This window comes from Podarcis vaucheri (assembly GCF_965113315.1).
Source record: "Podarcis vaucheri genome assembly, chromosome: 18".
Lineage (NCBI taxonomy): Eukaryota > Metazoa > Chordata > Lepidosauria > Squamata > Lacertidae > Podarcis > Podarcis vaucheri.
In genome coordinates this window covers 1,049,606-1,072,218 of record NC_138756.1, presented here as the reverse complement: position 1 = coordinate 1,072,218, position 22,613 = coordinate 1,049,606, and the positions used below count along the sequence as shown (strand labels likewise).

Below are 22,613 nucleotides of genomic sequence, written 5' to 3'. Positions count from 1 at the left end.
CAGCACCCAAAAGCATCCTCTCAGGACCTCTTTGGGACTTACCACAGTGTTGCAAGCTGGGATAAACATCCCCAGGATGAAGGCTCCCAGAAGGGGCCCACTGATGACGCCCATGACGGTGAACGAACCCTGTGCAGAAACACAAAGCGGGGCAGGGAAGGCAAGGGTAAGCATGTTGTTGTTACGAGGTTGTCAAGCTGGAAGGTGTGCAGCAGAGGAGAGCGGCCAAGATGGTGAAGGGTCTGGAAGCCAAGTCTTATGAGGAAAGGTTGAAGGAGCTGGGGAGGTTCTGCCTGGAAAAGATGAGACTGAGAGGAGAGAGAACCATCTTCCAATATTTCAATGACATGGAAAAGGGAGCAAGCTTGTTTTCTCCTGCTCTGGAGGATAGGACTCGAACCCATGGCTTCAAGTCACAAGGATGTCCTGGATGCTTTAGCTGGGATTCCTGCATTGCAGAGGGTTGGGCTGGATGACCCTCGGGGTCCCTTCTAACTCTACCATTCTATGATTCTGTTAGAGGCCTCACACCTCCTTCCCAAAGCTGGGCAACTGCTTACCAGGCGCCCAACGCAGGGCAAGCTGTCACACTGCCCTAAAACCGCCTCTGGTCAAATTTTAAAGTTGGTGGCCTGTGGGAGGGAGTTCCGCAGATTGTGAAGAATGACTTTCTCTTATCTGTCTTTAATCCTCTGCTGGCTGTCCAAGAGTCTCATGTCACGAGAGAAGGAGGAACACTTTTCTCTGTCCACTGTCTCCCCGCCACGCACAATTGTGCAAACCTCTTATCGCGTCACATCTAAGACACGAGTAGCAGCTGCAATCTGAAAGTGCCAATCAGCTCCCAGATATGCAACTATGCAGCTCGAGTTGTTAACATATGAGATACAATGCAGAAACCGATAAGCCGTGTGTGTGTGCACATCTGTGAATGCAAACTTTTCCTGGTTGCTACAAAGGCGGGTGGAGTGGCCTCCTTGTTGAAACAAGATGAGACAATACTGGGCCGAGCGTGAGAATCAACTCCCTATGTCATAAAACCAGCCACCGACACACATGACTGGAAGGCAGAGGCCTGGCTGCCAGCTTCTGTGCCTCGGTGGCTCCCAGGCTGGACTACTGCAATGCACCACATACGGGGCTGCCCCTTGGAGACTGTTGGCAAGAACGCATATCAGCCTGCATTGGTCCCCAGTACATTCCCAGGGCCTGATGCAAAGGGCTGGATTTGTCCTTTTAAAAGCCTCGCAGCCCACCCTCTCAAGCTTGTTGAGGAACTACTACACCAAGCAGAGTAGGTTAACCTTGTAGTTAACCTACGGAACTCCCTGCCACAAGAGGCCAATGACTTGGAGGACTTCGAAAGAGGCGGGGCAAACTCATGGAGGAGGAGGAGGCTATCAGTGGTTCCTAGACTCTACAGCTACAGATAAAAAGAAGGGTTAGGGGAACTCCCTGCAACAGGAATCATAAAAGGACCTCCTTCTGGGTTTCCTTTGGGGGCGCCTGTGAGAAGAGGTGCAGGATGAGATGGGCCTGATCCAGCAGCCAAGCTCTTCTTAAGGAGGACTACTGTGACAGCAGAACCTCCATGCCCAAGAGCAGTCTACCTCTGAATGCTAGATGATGGGGAAACAGCCGCTGTGCTCAGATCCTGCTTGTGGGTTTCCCTTGCAGGCTGGCCACTGTCAGAACAGGAGGCAGGACTAGGTGGGCCTCATCCAGTCAGCCAAACTCTTATGATCTTCTTATGGAACCTCCTGGTCCAGGGGCAGTCTATCTCAATTCCCAGATTCCTAAGGACATTTGGCCGCTGTGAGTGCAGGATGCTGAACTGGGGGGGGGGGGCCTTTGGCCTGATCCAGCAGCCTCTTCTTGGGTTCTTAAGTAGTTTGGCTCCCTGAATAGTGGAGAAGCGTGGCCTGCAAAATAAAGGTAAAGGTACCCCTGCCCGAACGGGCCAGTCTTGACAGACTGTGGGGTTTGTGCGCCCATCTCACATCTATTGGCCGGGGGCCAGCGCTGTCCGCAGACACTTCCGGGTCACGTGGCCAGCGTGACATCGCTGCTCTGGCGAGCCAGAGCCGCACACGGAACGCCGTTTACCTTCCCGCTGGTAAGCGGTACCTATTTATCTACTTGCACCCGGGGGTGCTTTCGAACTGCTAGGTGGGCAGGCGCTGGGACCGAGCAGCGGGAGCGCACCCCGCCGCGGGGATTCGAACCGCCGACCTTTCGATCGGCAAGCCCTAGGCGTTGAGGCTTTAGCCCACAGCGCCACCCGCGTCCCCCGGCCTGCAAAATACCCTGTTGCTATCTCAAATGCAGATTGTGCTTTCAGGAAAAAAACACATGAGCCAAATCCTTGTGTAAGAAAGAGAAGAAATTGAGGGAGGGGTCATAAGCGGAGACAGTTACCCTGCCAGATGGGCAGTGCATAAATAGTAAAAATAACAAAATAATAATAATAAAATTATTATTACCTGCAACACCCCACCTCCCAGTAACGAAGACAGCGCTGCAACGGTGATGCACGACGTCCCATAAATCAGTGCTGGAAATGTTAAGAATAAAAGCACAATTCCCATTATTATTAGATTATTATTATTATTATTATTACTGCTAATTTTTCTCATTGGCCATTTTAGTGTTTTGGCCTTGCTGGAGACTGCTTGTTTGTTTGTTTACAATCAAGCAGTGTATAAATTTTACAAAATGAACAAATCCTCAGGAGTAGATCTGTTGAAAACAATTGGCTTAGGGGGGTAGAATCATTGAGCTGGAAGGGACCCGAGAGCCATCTAGTCCAGCCCCCTGAAATGGAGGAATCTTTTTACCCAATGTGGGGCTCGAACCCCCAACCCCGAAATGAAGAATCTCCTGACGGAACTATGCTTGTTCCCAAGGGGTCTCCTGGGATGCCAGCCCAGCCTCCCCACGCTTTGGAGGGGGCCCCGGCCACCTTCACTCACAGAGCCCTTTGGAGACGAGGGTCAGCTTCCGTGGGGAGAGGCTGGGCAAGTTCGGCTTGATCAGGTCCTCCACGGTGACGGCGGCCATGGCGTTGATGCTGGTGGAGGCTGTGCTGCAGAGGGAGGGAAGACGGGGCAGCTGCTACAATGGCGTGTCACGGAGGACAAAGCCACAAACAGCCTGAATTAGCTAGGAAGGAGCCTCCAGCTTCAAGAGCAGTCTATCATCAAATGCACCGGGGAAGCAATCCCAAGTGACGGCTGTTCAGCTCATGCCATGCTTTTCTGGCAGTGCTTTTTTCCCAGCCAGAGAATGCCAGAGTGCAGTTCCAGCATCTCTCAGGTGGGTGCCATCGACTCTTGTGGAACCTCCAGGTCCAGAGGCAGTCTATCTAGATCCCTAGGTTCTTTGGGGTAATTTGGCCCCTCCAGGGATGAAATGCAGACCTAGATGATCCTTTGGCCTGATCCTGAAGGCTAGCTGAAGGTCTATATCTTCCCATATAGCGGGAGAGGAGCTTTTTGGTGGTGGCTCCTCCCAGACAACTTTGGACCTCCCTGCCTAGAGAAGCTTGGCTGGCTCCCTCCTTGCTGGCCTTCTGCTGGCAAGTGAATCCTGTTCTATTTCGATGGGTCTTTTTAAAAAAAAGGAAACGGTTTTTAAGAGTGCTGTGTTGTTTTTATTATGTGTCTTTTAATAGATCTTTTTCATATTAGAATCTGTAGTGTTGGAAGGGACCCCAGTGATCATCTAGTCCAACCCCCTGCAATGTAGAAATATTGTTTTAATTCTATTAAATTCATGATTATTTTTATATGTTCCTCGCTTTTTGCATCTCACCTGCAGCGTTTTAATCTGCGTAAACCAACACCCGTCCCCTTCTAGAAGAAAGTGAGGCGTGTATTTCTGGTGTTCCTAACTCACGGGGCCACCCCTATTGAGGCCCCTAGAGATCCTCAGGCTGAGCCCAGGACATTTTGCCACTGCCATTTGTGTACAAAACCTAACCAGGCTGGCTGCTGAATTTCAGTTCAGCATCCTGCACTGAACCAGATTGCTGGAAATACTCAGAAAACTGAAATGGAAACGCTCCCTGAGAAACCACAATCTCCCTCCAGGTGGAGCTGGGGACTTTGGGGGCAGCATGCTCCACCCCAGAAGCAGATGCAATAAAGTAAATTTTGTTGACTTTCCTAGAGCTTCTAATATTAGATAGCTTTAGCTATACTCAGGAATCAAAGTTTTTGTGTCTCCTTTGCAGGAAATGTAATTTCTTTGGGGGGTTTATTCTGCGTGGGGCAAAGAGGGGGTCTCCCACACTCACCTCAGAGTCCCGCTGTATGCACAAGCCAGGAAAAGTCCAGGCACCCCGGGGTATTTCTCAAAGATATCCAAGACCAAATAAGGCATGTACTGAGAGAAAAGGAGAGAAAGTGTCAGTTCTGTTTCAGGGGCAGCAGGAGGGCAGGGAGATGGCCATGATTTGAAGCTGGCCACAAGATGCACAAAGAATGGTAGAGTCAAAAGGGACCCCCAAGGGTCATCCAGTCCACCCCCTGCAGTGCAGGAATTGTTAACAGGGAAAATGAAAGAATCATAAAGTTGGAAGAGTTCCATGATTCTATGCCCACCCCCTGCAAGGTAACTAATACATTTCTTAAATTAAACAAGCAGACCTCAGCAATTTCCACCCCGTCTGCTGTCTTTCTCATTTCTCCAATGTGTGTTCTACCTCCCGCCATCCCATAACATTTTTGCACGACTGCAGCACAAGAACTTCTCTGTTGGGGGTTGTTTGTTTGCCTGCTTGACCCTTTGTTCTTTCCTACGGCAAGCAGTTTGCTTTGGCTTTCCAAGCCCCCTCTGAGCCCCAGCCCCACCCCTGCGAGGCAGAGGTACCTGGTCAGGTGCAGAGATGTATCCGGCCAAGAGGGGGTCGCAGTCCTTGTAGAGGGTGAACATGACAATCCCGCAGCCCACAGCGCTGGAGACGATGAAGAAGAGGCCCACCTGGTTGACAAGGAGAGCTCTGGGGAGAGAGAAGAGGGGAAGCAGAGAGGACAAAAAAAAAATTTGAACCCAGGACAGGGAGAATAGGGGAAACCAAGCAATTAAGGAGCTTACAAAGGTCTGGAAGAGGGATGGGGAGCCCAGAAGTTGGCTCAGTTGGTCAGAGTGTGGTGCCAAGGTAGAATTGTAGAATTACAGAATTGTCAAGTTGGAAGGGACCCTGAGGGTCATCTAGTCCAACCCCCTGCAAGGCAGGAATATTCTGCACAATGCATGGCTTGAACCCACGACCTTGAGATTAAGAGTCCCATGCTCTGCTGACTGAGCTATCTTCTCAGTTTGTGGGTTCAATCCCCGTGTGGGCCAGCTGCATACTTCTGCATTGAAGGGGGTTTCGAACTCTACAATTCTGTGATTCTGTAATAAGGGGCTTCTGCTGGATCAGGGCAATGGCCCCTTCTAGTCCAGTGTCATGTTTCCACAGCAGCCAACCAGGGGCCCTGAAGGGAAGCAGGATTTGAACACAAGAGCCCTCCCTCCCCTCCTGTGGCATTAGCCCACCTCCCAGGGTCATTGGGGGGTGTGTGTGTTAAAAGAGGAGACCCAGGCAGGCTGCCTTGGAGAAAAGGCTGTGATGTAAATGCCCTGATTAAATGAAACACTGAGGTCTGGCACCTTGCCTGGTCTATGCAGGAAGGCCCTGGATCTCCCAGTCTGTCCCCAGCCAACCTCTTTATCAGCCCAGCACAGCCCAGCCAGCTGCTGATAGCTTTGTGGGGCTGTGGGATGGGCACCTGGGTGGGGTGGCCAAAAGGGTGCCCCCAGGTTATCGAGCCTCCCCAGGAATACAGCTTGAGTCTATAGACTCAGGGACACGGAGCAACACAACTACCTGGCAGGTGCCCCGGGATCTGCCATGGGGATCTCATGGGGATCTCCGAAGCCTCGGCCAGAGGAACAGCCAGCAGCTTCCGAGGAAATAGGAGACAAAAATGCAGCCCTTTTGGGGCAGGGAGTCTCTGTTCGACCCAGTGCAAAAGTCACCTCGGATTATTCCCTATTAAGGGTTATGTGGGAGCATTTACAATGCCAAAATAGATGTCAAATTTACCCATCCCTAAATATAGGAAAGCTTTTATGCTAACCAGATTTAAAATTCCACCTTCCCTACTCCTCAGAGGCAGAAATAATGAGTTGAAAAGTGGTAATTTCCCTGTGACATGGGAAGTGCCAATGTATTATTCCATTGCCCTTTTAATTACAACCTCCGCAAACAGCTCATTACTCCAATTCAGGGAGATCTGAAGCATTCTATTTAAAATACCTATTATCAGATAGAAACCCTCTGATTACACACAACGGAGCACAATTCTGTGCATCTGCTGTTACCCGCAGGAAAATCATGATAAATCAAGACAGCAAGCCTGAGAGAGGCATTATTATAATTCCTTTTATGAAATCTTGTATTTCAGACACATGGCTCTTCTTCGAATCATTTTAGTAACAACTAAAATTCTAGCTGGTTGGTGACTCGTCTCCCTGCTTTTATCCAGCTTGTTCTTACAACTATTGTATTCTTAGCCTTTTTTAAACTGCTGGTCTATGACTAACTGATTGATTGATTGATTGATTGATTGGATTGATTGATATTCCTTATGCTGTGTATCAGCCTCCACCACTTTGGGGCTTCAGTTCCCTCTGGCCCCTCCAACATTTCTTCAGTGAAAATAGGGGCAGCTTTTCTCTATTTTCTGTTAGTTCCCTCTGAAACGAGGAACTGGGGAGCTGCTCAGAATGCACCCCTTTTGGGCTGGGGGTCTCTGCTGCTCCACGGAGAAAAGATGCCCCAGGTTATTCCTTCTCAGTTCCCTCCGGCGTCTAAGGGCGATGCTCAAATGAGCCCTCCCTTCAGGCTTCCCCCTTCCACCCCACTCACAGTTTCGCCTCTCTCTCTGTCTTGCAGGCCACGTAGCGCTGGACCTGGGCTTGATTCACCCCGTACATGGAAAGCCAGACCATCGTCCCGCCAAAGATGAAGGTCCAAAAAGTGTAGCGGCTGCGAGGATCCAGGTTAAAGCTGGGGAAACAGAGAGGGAGGATTGTGGGAAGACGGACCTAGGAATCAGGATAGACTGCCTCTGGACCCCCCAGAGATGGCGCCGATAGCGCTATAGTTTCCACAACCCAGGACGTACTCGTTGAAGTTGATGCGGGAGTTGTTGTAGGCGATGGCCAGGACTTGTGCGGGGCTCCCCACCAGGATGGTCCCCTGGATCAAGATGGCGACAAAACCCGAAAGCATCACCACCACTTGGAAGACGTCCGTCCAGATCACGGCTTTCATTCCTCCCTGGAAGACGGAGGAGAAAGTTAGGGGCGCCCAAGTCGCCTGGCTGCAGAACGCACAGAGAAATAAACGTGTCGTGGCTGGTTTCCTCTTTCAAATCTCTCTCTCTCTGTCAATTATTTAATTAAATGCTAACATCTTTACATATAAATTCTACATTCCAAATTTGTTATGTGTTTCTCTTTCAACTTCTGGTCTTTCTCTCCATTCTTAATCCCATCCCATTTACAGAATGTATTCTATTTTTTTCTGCCAATTAATTTTTTCAAATTTAAAACACATCATTTAAAACACATTCCTGCTTGGCAGGGGGTTGGACTCGATGGCCCTTGTGGTCTCTTCCAACTCTATGATTCTATGAAAACCAAATTAAAATTAATTTAATACAGGTTTCTGCAAAAACTGGTTTCCCACTCTCTCAGATATATTCCAGTTCATACCCTTTTACATGCTGCTTATTTCACAGATATATCTCAAATTAACACCCATTTTAAAGCAAATTCCTTGCCCTTCAAGCTGTCCCTTTACCAATGCCTGCATGTAGATAAAACAAAATTATATCAAATAACAACATACTGCATTTCACCCAAGACATATTCTCCTTCTTCATATATTATCAGTTCTCTGCTGCTGCTCATATTCCAAATCCTGCTCATAATGTCATCTGATTGTGATATTTAACAAATATTCCAAAATACTATTTCAAATATTCCATTCTTCCAGGAACAGTGCGTCATACTGATTTCTTATTTTTAAGAGTGGTTTTCTCATTTTATATTACTATTTTATTTTATTTATTTTACTGCTACTTTTGTTGCAAACCACTTGGAGAGCAGGTATCTACCGGAATGGGTCAGGGAGGACTTGGGCTTACCCCCGGGTGGAGAGGGAGCCCCCAAGCACATCAGTCACTTAGGGTGGCAGTGCCTAACCTTTGGAACTCCCTGACTCTTGGCATCAGGCAGGCGCTCGCCCTGCTCCCTTTTTGGCGCCTGCTAAAAACAACCTTTTTTCTCCAAGCCTACCTTAAGAAGAGGTCATAGTAATTAGTTTTAGTATTTTTATTTTAAAGCAGGGTTGTGCATTCTATGATTCTATGATTTTTACCCTCCAGGTGGTGTAACAATAAAACTGCTAGCATATTTGCAAAGCTAAGCACCTGCCCCTTTTGGTGATGTTTCCAGGTCACTTCCGGGATCAGTGTGTGTGTGTATGGTTGCGCACAAACTGAATGTGCATAAATAGAAATTAATTAATTGTAAAGAAATTTTTAAAAATTGGGAAATGATATATAATGAATTGAAGAAAATGTTTAAAATGTCATTTGCAAAAAAACCCAGAAGCATTTTTGTTAGGGATTGTAGGACAAGACCCGCCAAGGAAAATAAGGAACTTATTTATGTATGCTACAACAGTGGCAAGAGTCTTGATGGAAGAATGATGAAATCCTGACAATGGAACAGTGGCAAGAGAAATTGATGAACTACACAGAACTGGCTAAATTGACATACAATTTGCGAGACAAGGACAACTGTGACTTCAAAGAGGAATGGGAACTTTATACAAATTATTTAAAAATACAACAAAATTAACTGGACTCCTTGGCAGGTTTTGAATAAACATATACAAATGTTATTGTTGATAACATGAAGGACAGATATGTAAGGATATATATAATTTTATAATAAGCAGAGAAAATATGTGCAGCAAAATCAGAGAGAGGAGCTGAGGAAAGTCCATGGGAGGGGGGGCGGATTACGTCGGTGATTGTATAGTTTGATAATTTGTTATGTGGAAATTGAGCACTAGAAATATTTTTTTAAAAGAAAGAAATTAATTAATGGAAATCAATCAATGAGCCCATCCAATCGTACTCACAATGGTTGTGTAGAAGGTGCAGATGATCCCCGTGGAGAGCAGGGAGGCCCAGATGTCCAGCCCAGTCACTAGAGACATAACCAAGAGGAAAGGTTGGTCTTGAAGCTGCCAGCAAAAAGTGTTGCTCCTCAAAAGGAAAGGACTGTGAGCTCAGGGGGAGTTTTCAAGCAGAGGCGGGGGGGGGGGCCTGTCAGCTGAGATCCCTGCATGACCCCCGGGGACCCCTTCCAACTCTGCCATTCTACGACGCTTGCTCCACCTTCCATGCGAGAGCCCTTCCGCTCTTTGCGGTGTCCAAGGTCTCCCCCAGGCTGAACGAACCCCACTCCCTCAACCACTCCTCATCTGGCTTGCTCTCCAGACCCGAGAGACAGCACAGGACTAACCTTGGTTGAGGATCAAGGCTGGAGCATAGATGACAATCCCAGTATACAGCATCTGTGTTGGATGGGGAGAAGGAATTGTTTCAACATCAGCATCCATGTCTTAGAAGAAGGAACTTTGGAGGAAACAGGGGTGGACTTTGGGCTTTCAAATTTCAACAGTGCCCTGTGCAACGCTAAAATTTGGTGCCCCCCCCCACTTCTTGCACTCCATTCTACAGTGTAGTTTTGGTGTCCCCTGCAGCATAGCACCCAGTTGTGCTACCCTAAACCCACCTCTCCTGCTTCTGGGAGACCAGCGGGGAGGGGAACTTGTTGCAGCAGGAGGGGGGAAGACCCCCTGGCTTCTTCACCAGCCAGACTCCTCTCTCCCCTTGACCCCTCCTCTCCTGCTTCAGCTTCTGCCCTGATTCTGCCCTCCTCTCTCCCACAGATTCTTTGCCCACCCAGCAGACCCCCAGCAACTTACCGTGGCAATGATATACTGGATCGTCCCACACAGGCGGACTGCTTTGGAGAACCTCATTTCCAGGTACTGTCAAGAGAAGATGGAGAGTTGAGAGGAGAGGGAGAAGGCCTCCTGGGATCTTTCCAAAGAGTCTCCACAGGAGATTCCTCTCAGAAGAGTGACTGCCTTGCTGGCAGAAGGTCCCAGGATCAGTCCCATGGGGGCATCTCCAAGTGGGACTGGGAAAGACCTCTTCTCTGAAGTCCTGCTGGTTCAAGGCGGCCAGCCAGCCAGTGTAGACAGTACTGAGCTACATGGACTAGCAATCTAAGCTGGTATGACGCAGATTGCAATTAAATCCCTCCTTTTTTCAGAAACATGAGGGTAGGAGCCTCATCTTGGTTTAAGAAGAATCCCAGAATTGTAGATTCAGGTAACATTGTAGTGTTGGAAGGGACCTCAAGGGCCATCTAGCCCAACCCCCTGCAGTGCAGGAATCTTTTGCCCAACATGGGGCTCGAACTCATGACCCTAAGATAGAGAGCCTCGTGCTCTTATCCACTGAGCCCAGGGCATGGAGAAGAAGGACCTTCGCTCAGCAGTCAAGCCCCTATACTGCATGCAGAAGGTCACCCAGGGGCATCTCCAGGGAGAGACCCTGAAGAGCCATAGCTGCCAGTCTGTCTAGACAACACTGTGGTGAATGGGTCAAGGCTACAAGGGAGATTTCTTTGTTCCTATTGAATCAACAGGCCATGGTTGCTTTAGCTGAGATTCCAGCCTCGCAGGGGGTTGGACTAGATGACCCTTGGGGTTCCTTCCAACTTTACAGTTCCATGATTCTAATAAGGGTGTGGACTAGAATCTTTTTAAAAAAATATTTTCAGTGGAAGGGTCACAGTTCAGCATCCTTGCAAGCAGAAGGTCCCCGATTCAGTCCTAAAGGGCCCCTCCAGGGAAGGCTGGGAAAGACTCCTGTCCTGAAACTCTTGAGAGCGGCTGCCAGTCAGTGTGGGCACCACTAGGTTAGATGTGCCTAGTGGTCTGGCTCGGGCAGCCCATTCAGTAGAGCACGAGAGACTCCAAATCTCAAGTCATGGATTTGAGTGGGGTTGGGCTAGATGACCCCAGGGTTCCTTTCAGCTCTACAATCCTATGATTCTATGGCAGGATTCCAGCTGTTTCCATCATTCTTTCAGCTCAGCCATTCCCTGCCAAAGATAGTAAGCAGACTTCGTTCCCAGCAGCATCTCAGCTGACTGCCTCCCTTGTTCCAAAACACACACACACGTTTTGTTTATTGATTTTGCAAACACACAGAGACACCCGTGTGTGTGTGTGTGTGTTTCGCCTTTCACCCCATCTCTGATGATTTCCAGGAGGTCAAGAAGTGCAGGGATGGGGACTTTGCCCCTGAGCCTTCTCTCACCTCTAGCTCAAAGGTCTGCGGTTTTGGCCTGACCCAAGAGGGGTTCCTCTGATGTTCTTACAGGTGCACCTGGATCATGAGGCAGCTTCCAGGTTGCTGTGATGTCCTTGAGAGCTCCTTGTGGAACCAAGCTTCCACATCGGCTCATCTGCGGCACTACCATACGCAAATGCGCACCTCATCCCTCCACGGCTGGCTTCCTCAACCCACCTGAGACACCTTCACTCCAGAGCTACATGGCTCTCTGCCTCTTTGAAAGCCCTTGGTGGTGCTTCTTGGCTCCCTGCCCAGCCAGGCAAGCAAAAGCATCCAATCCGTGATGGGGGCTTTTGCGTCAGGTGAGGCCTGGCTGCCTGGGCTCCATGTGAGAACCCAGGTCCAAGGGGCCCATCTAGTCCTTCACCCTGTCCCCACAGTGGCCAAAGACCCCATAGAACCTGGGAATCAAGATAGACTGCCTCTGGGCCTGGAGGCTCCACAAGAGCACGAGAAAAGCCTGGCTGCCCAGCACCCTGTCCTCACAGTGGTGCCCCAGGTGCCCCACAGGGAACCCGCAAGCAGGATGCAAGAGCATCTCTCCCCTCCTGCGGTTTCCAGCAGCTGGAACTCAGAAGCATGGCGGACTCCAAACAGGTACGCATACCGCCAAACATTTTGTGAATCTAAGTTTGGCCTCATTCAGGGGCAGTATTTCATTTTTTTATATATAAAATTTTTATTGGTTTTTCACAATTTTTATAAACACAAACATTACACAATACAAACAAACAAACAAACACATAAACAAACATGTATAATTTTGAATCCTTTTTTCTTAAACCTTACTTCACCGACTTCCCCATACCTCCCCTTTCTGCATCCCCATTTCCCCTGGTCTCAGATTCTGCCAGTCATTTCAGCCAGTCCCATGTAGTCTATCACCTTCATCTGCCATTCTTCCAGGGTGGGTAGATCTTGTGTCTTCCAATACTTTGCAATAAGTATTCTTGCTGCTGTTGTTGCATACATAAAAAGGTTCTGTCTTTCTTTGGCATCAATTGGCTGACAATGCCCAAGAGAAAGGCCTCTGGTTTCTTAGGGAAAGTACATTTAAGTACCTTTTTTCATTTCATTATATATCATTTCCCAGAAAGCCTTAATCTTCGGGCACGTCGACCAAAGGTGATAAAAAGTACCTTCAGTTTCTTTACATTTCCAACACTTATTATCAGGCAAATGGTAGATTTTTGCTAGCTTGACTGGGGTCATGTACCACCTATAGATCATTTTCATAATATTTTCCTTTAAGGCATTACATGCCGTGAATTTAATACCGGTGTTCCACAACTGTTCCCAGTCAGCAAACATAATGTTATGACCAATGTACTGTGCCCACTTAATCATAGCTGATTTAACTGTTTCATCTTGTGTATTCCATTTCAGCAACAAGTTATACATTCTTGACAGATTCTTAGCATTGGGTTCTAACAGTTCTGTTTCTAGTTTTGATTTCTCCACCTGGAAGCCAATTTTCCTGTCCTCATTGAGGGGCAGTATTTCAGTATGAGTAGGAAAATGAGAATACCCCTAAGCATTATTTTTAGGGAAAAAGGCACAGTTTAAAGCCATCCAGTTTGGAATCCCTCACTCCCCCTGTGGCAGGGAGTTCCACAGTTCATCTACGTGCTGTGTGCAGACGGTTTCTTCATTTATCTGACCTCAGTTTCCGTTGGCTACAAGTTCTTGTGTTGCGTGACAGGTAGGCAAACTCTCAGCCCTTCTCTTTCACAATCCAAACCACTTTGCAAGACTGGCAGTTCCTAAAGCCCAATTTCTTTAAAAATAGTAATAATCCCAGCTAACTGCAAGCTGCTATGCAATGCAAACAAGATGACTTCAGGGCTTTGGGACACCGCAATGTGATCCCAGGGATCTAGTCTAGATGCAGAGGATTAAATCTGAAATCAGTCAACAGGTGACTCAGACCCGAGGTTCACTCCTTGAGTCATTTGTTGATCTGCCTGACAGCATCAAACGTCTCCGAGGCAAACAATATAATCCTGTATATGCAACATTCCTCTATATGTAATCCACTGTGTACTTTCAGACCTCCAAGTGTCCCTTTTTGCAGGGAAACTCCCTGTTTTACAGAAGCTGGCCTGATTTCTGATTTGATCCCGAAATGTCCTGCTTTCCTTTAGGACCAGTGGCGGAGGAAGAGGAGTGGGGGGGGGAGTGCACCGCCCCCGGCAGCGCAATCCCGGTGGGGGGGTTGCCATCGCGGCTGCTCCCCCCGCCCACGCTGGGCGCCATGCCCCTGGGACGCGCACCAGCCCCACCCTGCCTGCTCTCCGCCCCCCGGTGCCGGAGCATGAAACTCCGCCACTGTTTAGGACGTCCCTATTTTCTCTGGAGAAATGTTGGGGGGTCTGGAGTTATGCAACTCCCGAGCCAAAGAGATAAGTCACTAGGCAACCTTTGGACAACATCTGAACACAGCCCTGGATAGGGAAGCTTTTTTTAATGTGTAATGTTTCATTATGTTTTATATATGTTGGAAGCTGCCCAGAGTGCCTGTGATATAAATGGTGGGGTATAAATAATAAAATTAATTATTATGGTATTATTGTTATGGTTATTATTATTTAACAGGACATGCCTGTTTTCATCAGAGAAATGTTGGAGGTTTTGTACTTAGCTGGAACACAGGAAGCTACATTACACCTAGTCACACCTTTGCTATATCACAGAATCCTAGAATGGTAGGGTGGAAGGGAAGGGACCCCCAGAGGTCATTCAGTCCAACCCCCTTCAATGCACCACCAGCCTTCGGGTGAACAGCCAGACCCACTGTGCCACATGAATTCATGGGTGAATATAACGTAGAAAAATGTATTCTGATAGCTCTGCAGGTAGAGCATGAGAGCCTTAATCTCAAGGTTGCAGGTTCAAGACCCATGTCTCTACAAGTCTATGATTCTAAAAGGGATAGCAAAAATGTGTTTATTGGGAGAAATCTGCTCTAAAGTATTAGTAAAATTGCATGCAGTGGTAGGGTTAAAAAAAAAAGAAAATAGCAAATTGATGCAAAAACGGGATTTTAGATCAGAAGCACGAGGAACCTAACTGAGGAGAGAGCTCCAATGGGCTACGTTTGCTTTGTAAATTTTACACAGGTTGGCACATTCCTGGCCAACATTCCCGGAGTGAGAACAAGGCTGCCTCTGCTGCCAAAATCTCTTATCCAGCTGGTCTGGATATGTTTGCTCTGCAAGAGGGTGCTCAGACAGGGTTGATTCAAAAGTCAAGAGGTGGTTTGTTTTGGGAGTCTCAAGATACGCTAGGAAAACACCCTTATCCTGCCATCTGGTTCGGGAGAGGCCTCTGCAGCGCACGGGCATGTGCACTGGAAACATGCATGTGGTCACGTGGGTTTGTAAAACCAAGCTGGGCCTGGAGATCGTGAGCAGAGGAGCATTTTTCTTCCTCTGTCCTCACACGAGAACTCAGGGAACACTAGAATACCCTCCGCAATTTAAGCTGGAAGCTGTGCAGAGGAGGGCAGCTGAGATAATCAAGGGTCTGGAAGCCAAGCCTGATGAGGAATGGTTGAGGGAGTTGGGTTTGTGGCCAACCTTTTGCAAAGCTCAGCTTCATGGGCAGCTCAGCTCTTGCAACACGCATCCAAAGCAATAGCTTGGCCCAAGGGGTTCATCTTCCATGAAGCCTTGTGTCCAGATCCTGGAGATTTGTATTTCCACTATTCTGCCTTGGTCAGACCACACCTGGGATATTGTGTCCAATTCTGGGCACCACAATTTAAGAAGGACATCGGCAAATTAGAACATGTGCAAAGGAGGGCAGCCAAGATGATCAGGCCTTATGAGGAATGGCTGAAGGAGCTGGGTATGTTTAGCCAGGTGAAGAGGAGACTGAAGGGAGACAGGAGCCATCTTCCAATATCTGAAGGGCTGTCACATGGAAGAGGGAACAAGCTTGTTTTCTCCTGCTCTGGAGGGTAGGTGCCAAACCAATGGCTTCAAGTTACAAAAAAAGGAGATTCCAACTAAACATCAGGAAGAACTTTCTGACAGTGAGAGCTGTTCAACAATGGAACTGTCTCCCTCAGGACACTCCTCCTTTTTTAAGCAGAGGTTGGGTGGCCACCTGTCATGGATGCTTTAGCCGAGATTCCTACATTGTACGGGGTTGGACTAGATGACCCTCAGGCCCCTTCCAATGCTATGATTCTAAGGCAGCTTCCTGTGTTCCTAATGCCCTTATGAACATAAAAAGGCCCCTCCTGGATCAGGCAAATGGTCCACCTAGTCCAGCCTCCTGTTATGGGAAACCCGCAAGTGGGATGCGAGTGCGAGGATCACCCAGTGTTAGGGTCAAGGTGATGGACAGCCTTGCCTCTTACTCTGTTTTGTTTCAGGTTGTTTTGAGCAGGCAACACAAATCATCTGGCATGTTTTTAACTGTGCCAAAGTGACAAGCACCCAAACAAAACCACAAGGTCCACAGGAGACGGTGCAAAGATTAGTGCTGTGCAAAAGGACTGACCTCGGCTTATCCTGAGGTCACTTTGCTGCTGGAAGGCTGGGTGCAAAGCAGCTAAAGTTTGCACAGAGCTCCTTCTCTCAGCCGCAGAGCAGCAGCCAGTTAAGCCCCCTAAACTGAGGTTGCAGTAACCAAAATGGAATGTCTAGTTGCCATTTTGGGGCAAGACGGCTCTAAAATCTTATTTTGTCAAATGATGGGCTGACAGTGCTTGATTCTCAGTTAAACATCTGACTAGTTCCGAGGACGACCCTGAACTGCTGGGTTAAGAGCTGTGATAACTTAAAGGAAAGTCACTTGATCCAGGAACAGTCTGCATATATATTAGCCTCTATACCGGAGACATGGACCATTCATAATGTAAGAATATTCTTCTCAACTCTGAGCAGGGCGGGGGGGGGGGAGTGAAGACATGCAACAACAATTCACTATTGCATTGTTCACCGATTTTGCTCAGGCTGCACAGAAAAGGCATTTTGGTTCCAGAAATTTGTTCCAATTGTGCAGATGAAATATAACTGATAAAATTCTACAGGATGGGGTATCAGTGAGTGAAAACAGTCCAGATCCAGGGATCCCTGGATGGTGGAGATGTCAGGGAGGAAGTCTCAAGGTGCTTCACATGGTCAAACCACAATAAACGCTTCACCTCTCCAGTCTGCAGAATTGGACAGAGCCCAGCCCCCTGTTCTCACAGGGGCCAAATACCCCATAGAACCTAGGAATCCAGAGAGATTGCCTCTGGCCTGGGAGGTTCCTTAGGGACATAGGAGCCGGGCAGCAGCTGGACCTGCCAAAGGGGCCCGTCCAGCCCTTCCTCCTGCCCCGATGGGAAGCCCACAAGCAGGAGTCTGGCAACTCCCTGCCAAGAATCACTCACAGATGCCTGTCCAAACTCTCATAGATATCTCCTAGTTGGAAGGAGCCCTGTTTAAAAACCTTCCATGGATCATAGAATCATAAATTGCTCCAAGGGTCCTCCTAGCCCAGCCGGCTGCAGTGCAGGAATCACAGCACAATCTAAGACCTGGAAGAGCTCAAGTCCTCCCACTCAGCCATGAAGTCCACTAGGCGTGACCTTGCGGGCCCTGGCCTACCTCACACAGGGTTGTTGTGGGGATTAAATGAGGACCAGGAGCTGGAAGAGACCTGGGCTCAAGTCATAGAATTCTAGACTTATAGAGTTGGAAGGGGCCCCAGGGGTCATCTAGCCCAACCCACTGCAATGCAGGAACCTTTTGCCCAACATGGGACTTGAACCTGCAATCCTGAGGCTCCTGCTCTACTGACTGAGCTAGGAAGAGGTCTCACTCGACCATGGAGCTCAGTGGAAGCAACCTTGGGGGGCAGCCTCTGCCTCTCAGCCTGCCCTACCTCACTAAATCAGGAGTGGAAGAACCACCATGTGCGTCAATTTATCTTGGGACAGAAATGCAACGAAGCAATCAAGAGATCAGGAAGAAAGAGTCTTTAAGCAAGACTGGAAAAGTTTTCTGGAATATCTAAAAAAAATATTTTGAACGGATTAAGACGTTACTAGGTTTAGAGTAAATTCAGCAGTGTCCAACCTAACCGAGAAGATTGAAAAAGAAAAGAACACAGATTGATTGGAACATGCAGTGGGAAAGGATAACTAAAATGCATAATATGTTTGATCCTTTTACATGGTTTTGTATGCTTCATGGTATTTTATGCACTGTGATTTGCTGCAAAAAAATTGTAAAACTAAAAAACTGATAAATACATTTTTTAAAAGAATTGCAATAAAGCAAACCAAGCAATGAGCTCACCTCGTAGGTGCTGGTGAGGCCGAGGCGGTAGAAGACCGGCAGGAAGAGGTAAGCGGTCAGGAGTGTGTTCAGCAGCTGCCCCAAGCACATCCACAGGAACTTCACCCCATAGCGATAGGCCTCGGCTGGGACCCCCAGAACCTGGATGGCCGACATGAAGCTGGCGGACAGGGAGAGCCCCACCGGGATGGCCGACATCTGCCGCCCGCCTGTGAAGAAGTCCTCAGAAGTCTTCTGGCCTCCTTTGGAGAGGGCATAGAAGAGGCCGATGCTGGTGGAGATGAGGAGCATCAAGGCAAAGACCCCATAATCCCATAAACTGAAGGTGAGCATCTCTGCTCGGAAGACCTCTAAACCACCTCCTAGCGCCATTTTGGGCAGCTGAGAGGACCAGCAGATGGAGAGAGCAACCCTTGGTGGGTCCAGCGGAGAAAGAAAAAGGAGGAGGACTTGGAGGGTTGGAAGGACAACAGCAGAGGGAAGAGAAATGAGCTTCAGTCCTTGGGGAGAAGGGAGTAAAGGTCCAACTCTGCTCAGTACAGGAAGTGGGGTGAAAGAGAGGGGGGAGGGATGGAGAGAGAAAGAGAGAGAGAGAGAAAGTCTCCACAAATTACTATTTACAAGATTTGGAGGTGCCTGGATAGCAAACAACTTAACCACAAGATGTGATACATTGGAATAGCAAAAAGTTTGCAGGCGAGGAAGAAAGGAGCAAAGGTTTTATTTAAACAGAAACAAAAAAAGTGTGGAAAGCAGAAGGAGAGCCCCCCCCCCAAGGAAGGGCGAAGGAATCAAGCCAGGAAAATAAAACCCCCCAAAATCTCTCAGGGATAAAAAGTCAGCAAAGACACACACACACACACACACACACACACACACACAGCCCCACCAGAATTGGTGTCTGTAAAGTAGGAATCAAATAAGAAGATAACCTATATCTTGCAATTATAGAGTCTACTCTATCCTCTCTGCCACTGTCTCTTGAAAAAACGAAAATCTGGTTTAGGTGATAGCAACAGTTCAAAAGGAAATGAATGAATAGACGAGCAAAGGAGCCAGGTGGATAAAAAGGGAGAAAGCGAGCGATTTGTCCTGTGAGGTTCAGCGAAGAGGTTGAGATCCCGAGGTGAGAGGAAAAAGAGAAATTCGGCTTAGAAGAAGCAAAAGGGGAAGCCAAGAGAGGAATTGCCCGGGTTGCAAAGGCGAGATCAGCTGTTCGCAGAGCTTCCTTGCAGCCACCTGCGAGGACTTTTATGAAGCCAGCGATGAGAGAGGGAGGCGTCACCCTTTCCCACCCCCACCCCCAATCCCTTTCTTCTTTATCAAAGGTGATCTGTTTGGTGGAAAGAAGGACCCAGGCATGTGCAATTCTGGCTCCAAGTTCCCTCTCTTTCTCTCCCCCCTCTCTTTTTCTCTGCGCCCTTTTAGCCCTGAGATCAGGAAGCCCGGGCGCAAAAATAACCTGGGGTTTCTGCAAGAGGAAGTCTTCCAGAGGGCGAGGTCATGGGCGTAGGCAGGGGGCAGCTGGCCACCCCCTAAATAAAGGAAACAAATAAAAATACTTATCTAAAAGTAGAAATGATCAGAATATTGGAAAATGGAATGCTTGCCGAGAGGTTTTTAAGCAAAGGTTGGGTCTGTCAAGCGTGCTTGAGCTGAGATTCCTGCCCTGCAAGAGGGCTGGACTAGATGACCCCCCGGGGTCCTTCCAACCTTGACATCTGTCAAGCATCCATGACGGCCATATTTCAAAAAGTGAAAATCCGGACACAAAAAGAGTTTTTGAGCTCTTTTCTCAGACAGTCAGACGCTGTTTACAAGGGCTGAACACCGGCTATTTCCTTTCTCTTTAAATTTATATTCCACCCATCTGGGTGGATTTCCCCAGCCACTCTGGGTGGCTTGCAGCATATATAAAAACACAAAATATCCTATAGAAGCAACAAGCAAAGCTGCTCAGTTGCAGGTATGGGGTAGAATTTTCATTTTAAAGGCATTTGAAAGCAGAGTTACCTATTTGCAAATGAAATTCGCAGAAGAGAGAAAGATGAGTTTGTTAGGGAGAACTGTGTCCTAACTAACACCTAACATTGAAAGCAAATTTCATAAAATCATAGAATTGTAAGGTAAAGGACCCCTAGATAGTTAAGTCCAGGCAAATTCAAGTATGGGGTGCGGCACTCATCTCACTTTTCAGACTGAGGGAGCTGGCATTTGTCGACGGAAGGGATCTCAAAGGGTCACCTAATCCAACCCCCTGCAATGCAGGGATATTTGAAGCACAGGATTCTCGAATCCTGGGAACTGTAGTGTGTTAAGCAAGCTGGGCATTGCAGCTCTGTGAGAGGGAAAACTGCAGTTCCCATGGTAATGATGTATGAACTTCAAATGTATGGTTTAGATCTGCCTCAAGTGAAATGATGTCGCAAAACATTGAGAAAGTCACTTACCAATAAACAAATAGTCTATGGGGGGGGGGGATTATGAACACATTCCACCAACCCTGACGGCTTCAGCAGAGGATTCAATAAATTCATGGAGGAGAGGTCTATCAGAGGCTGGTCTCGTGTTTGAATCCTGCTTGTGGGCCAGATGGGCCCCCATTGGCTTGTGCCTTTATGAAACCTCCAGCACCAGAGGCAGTCTATCTTGATTCCTTATGGTTCCTTAGGGGCATTTCCATGGGGCATCTCCTATCACCCATCGCCTGCCAGCCCACTGGCATCTCTTAGGCACACACACCTTCAGGAAATGAGGGAGTTCAGAAGAAGGCCAGCTCTCTGCACTCCCCATACCCGCATAACCAGCAAGAGAAAAAAGCCCCACATCTCTGAGTCGTGTTATTGTGCAACCAGGAAATTTCTCTTTTCCTTCTGCACGCACTGCAAGCCTTCTTGCATCTGTCAGAAAGGACCCAGTCACCTGCAAATAAATATTGTACTCTATTTTTTTTTATAAAAAAAAATGCAAACACATCCCTTCCTTGCAGAGGGTTCAGCTAGATGACCCTTGGGGGTCCCTTGGGGGCTACTGGCTGTTGCTCTCCCAGCACCTGCCCTTTCATTCCCTGCCACCTGAATAACCTGCAAAAAGGCCCCAAATCAGTAAGAACAGTAAGTCTAGGGTTGCTCAACAACAACTTTGCCAACTTTTTGTCTGGATTTTCATATTTTGAAATATGCCAGCCCTACTCTCACATGACGTCTTGCCCGCGGCTGCTGAATTGTGTGCCTGCCTCTCTTCGAAATCCCTTCCTTACTCAAACAGCCCCAACAAAACAAAACAGAAAGTTTGTGGAGAGAAATGTGTCATCATAGACACGGGCTGGAAAATTCCCCAATTGCTGCAAGGCCCACGCGGTCAAGTTGCATGCATGGGATTTGGCACACTTATCACTTATAATCACTGGAAGGGACCAGGTCACTTGAGGGCTTTTTTAAACAATGAGATTGGAAAAGAAAAGAAAAAAGGCTGTTACATTAACATACCTGAATATGCAGGTGTGTATATTCTTATTATCTGTACAGCTGAAAGGGAGCCCGAGAGTCATCCAGTCCAACCCTGCAATACAGGAATCTTAGCTCAAACTTCCAGGAAAGATGGCCAGCCAACCTCTGCAATAATTGTCAGTAATCTAATATATTCTGTGTAAAACTCATTCCCAACATCATGGTATTTATCCAAATGAAGTCTGCCTCTATAAGAAGTCCATTCATACGCTGCCAGTATTGTCATGTTGTTGAGCCATTGATGAAGGAATAGGGCCCTCGTATTTACGGGACTGCCTCTCCTGGTCTGCCCCACAGAGGACCTTAAGGTCCATGAATAACCATAGTTTAGAGGTCCCGGGCCCTAAGGAAGTCAGACTATCCTCCACCAAAGCCAGGGCCTTCTCAGTGGTGGCTCTGACCTGGAGGAATGCTCTGTCCCATGAGACCAGGGCCCTGCAGGATTTAACCTCCTTCCGCAGGGCCTGTAAGTCAGAGCTATTCCACCTGGCTTTCAATTTGAACTTAGCCTGATATTTTATTCCCCTTCCTTCCCTCCCTCTCCCCTTTTTATGAACATTACCCGCTCTGAGACCCCAGAGCTAATTCTCCCCTGGTCTCCTCACTGGCCCAAATAGGACTAATTTAGCCAGCTAACCCTGGCTAAATAAACATCTAATGTTTATTTGATGGATTTTCCCCCTAAACTGATTTTTGAATTCTGCATTTATTGTTATTCACATTTTATACTGTTTTTTGTTGCATCAATTAAGTGGTTTAAATTTGTTGTTAGCCACCCTGAGCCTGGTTTTCAGAACCGGGAAGTGCGGGGTATAAATAAAAATAATAATTATTATTATTATTATTATTATTATTATTATTATTATTATTATTATTCCAATTCATCCATATCAGTCTCTTGGCCACCACTGGGCAGCCTAGAATCCATTTTTGCTGTTGTCAATTTCCATACAATGAGTATATGGAGAGTAAGGAATATTGTGTGTAGTTCTGGATGCCTCAGCTCAGAAATCCAATGCTTTTGAACCTCATTCTGAGGAGAAATCTGCAAAACAACTAAGCATGTATTAGGAGCCTCTCCAGAACCGGCCCTACTAAATATTTTTCAAGATGACAATGCACACTAACATTACAAAAAAAAAAATCATAAGCTACTTGCAGATAGGAGTGTCATAACTAGACATTGGAGAGACCTGTCAGGAGTGAACATGGGCCACTGGTACAAGACTGTATGAGAAACAACCCTACTAGAGGGGGACATAATCCACAGAATCTAAGTAGGAAGGGACCCTGAGGGTCATCCA

The 22,613-nt window shown here is 47.6% G+C and overlaps 1 protein-coding gene across 4 annotated transcripts in view; it reads right to left on the bottom strand.

The window, feature by feature from the left end:
- SLC5A5 (solute carrier family 5 member 5) overlaps nt 1–22,083 on the bottom strand; it is a 219,473-nt gene extending 197,390 nt beyond the window's left edge. For 2 of the 4 annotated variants that reach the window (XR_014215281.1, XM_082206975.1), the window contains exons 1-11: nt 17,801–19,601; nt 10,061–10,126; nt 9,595–9,646; nt 9,209–9,276; nt 7,179–7,333; nt 6,920–7,060; nt 4,873–5,002; nt 4,298–4,386; nt 2,973–3,085; nt 2,484–2,554; nt 43–129 (exon numbers count right to left, since the gene is read on the bottom strand). Coding sequence is in view for 3 of the 4 variants with exons in the window: in XM_082206975.1 (XP_082063101.1) it covers nt 43–129; nt 2,484–2,554; nt 2,973–3,085; nt 4,298–4,386; nt 4,873–5,002; nt 6,920–7,060; nt 7,179–7,333; nt 9,209–9,276; nt 9,595–9,646; nt 10,061–10,126; nt 17,801–18,172 (1,344 nt within the window). In the remaining variant the exon portion in view is untranslated. Of the gene's footprint in view, nt 1–42; nt 130–2,483; nt 2,555–2,972; nt 3,086–4,297; nt 4,387–4,872; nt 5,003–6,919; nt 7,061–7,178; nt 7,334–9,208; nt 9,277–9,594; nt 9,647–10,060; nt 10,127–17,800; nt 19,602–20,542; nt 20,618–21,288 lie in introns of those variants that run through there. The other 2 variants (XM_082206977.1, XM_082206976.1) reach the window with 2 other exon arrangements.
- Between the last annotated feature and the right edge of the window lie 530 nt (nt 22,084–22,613).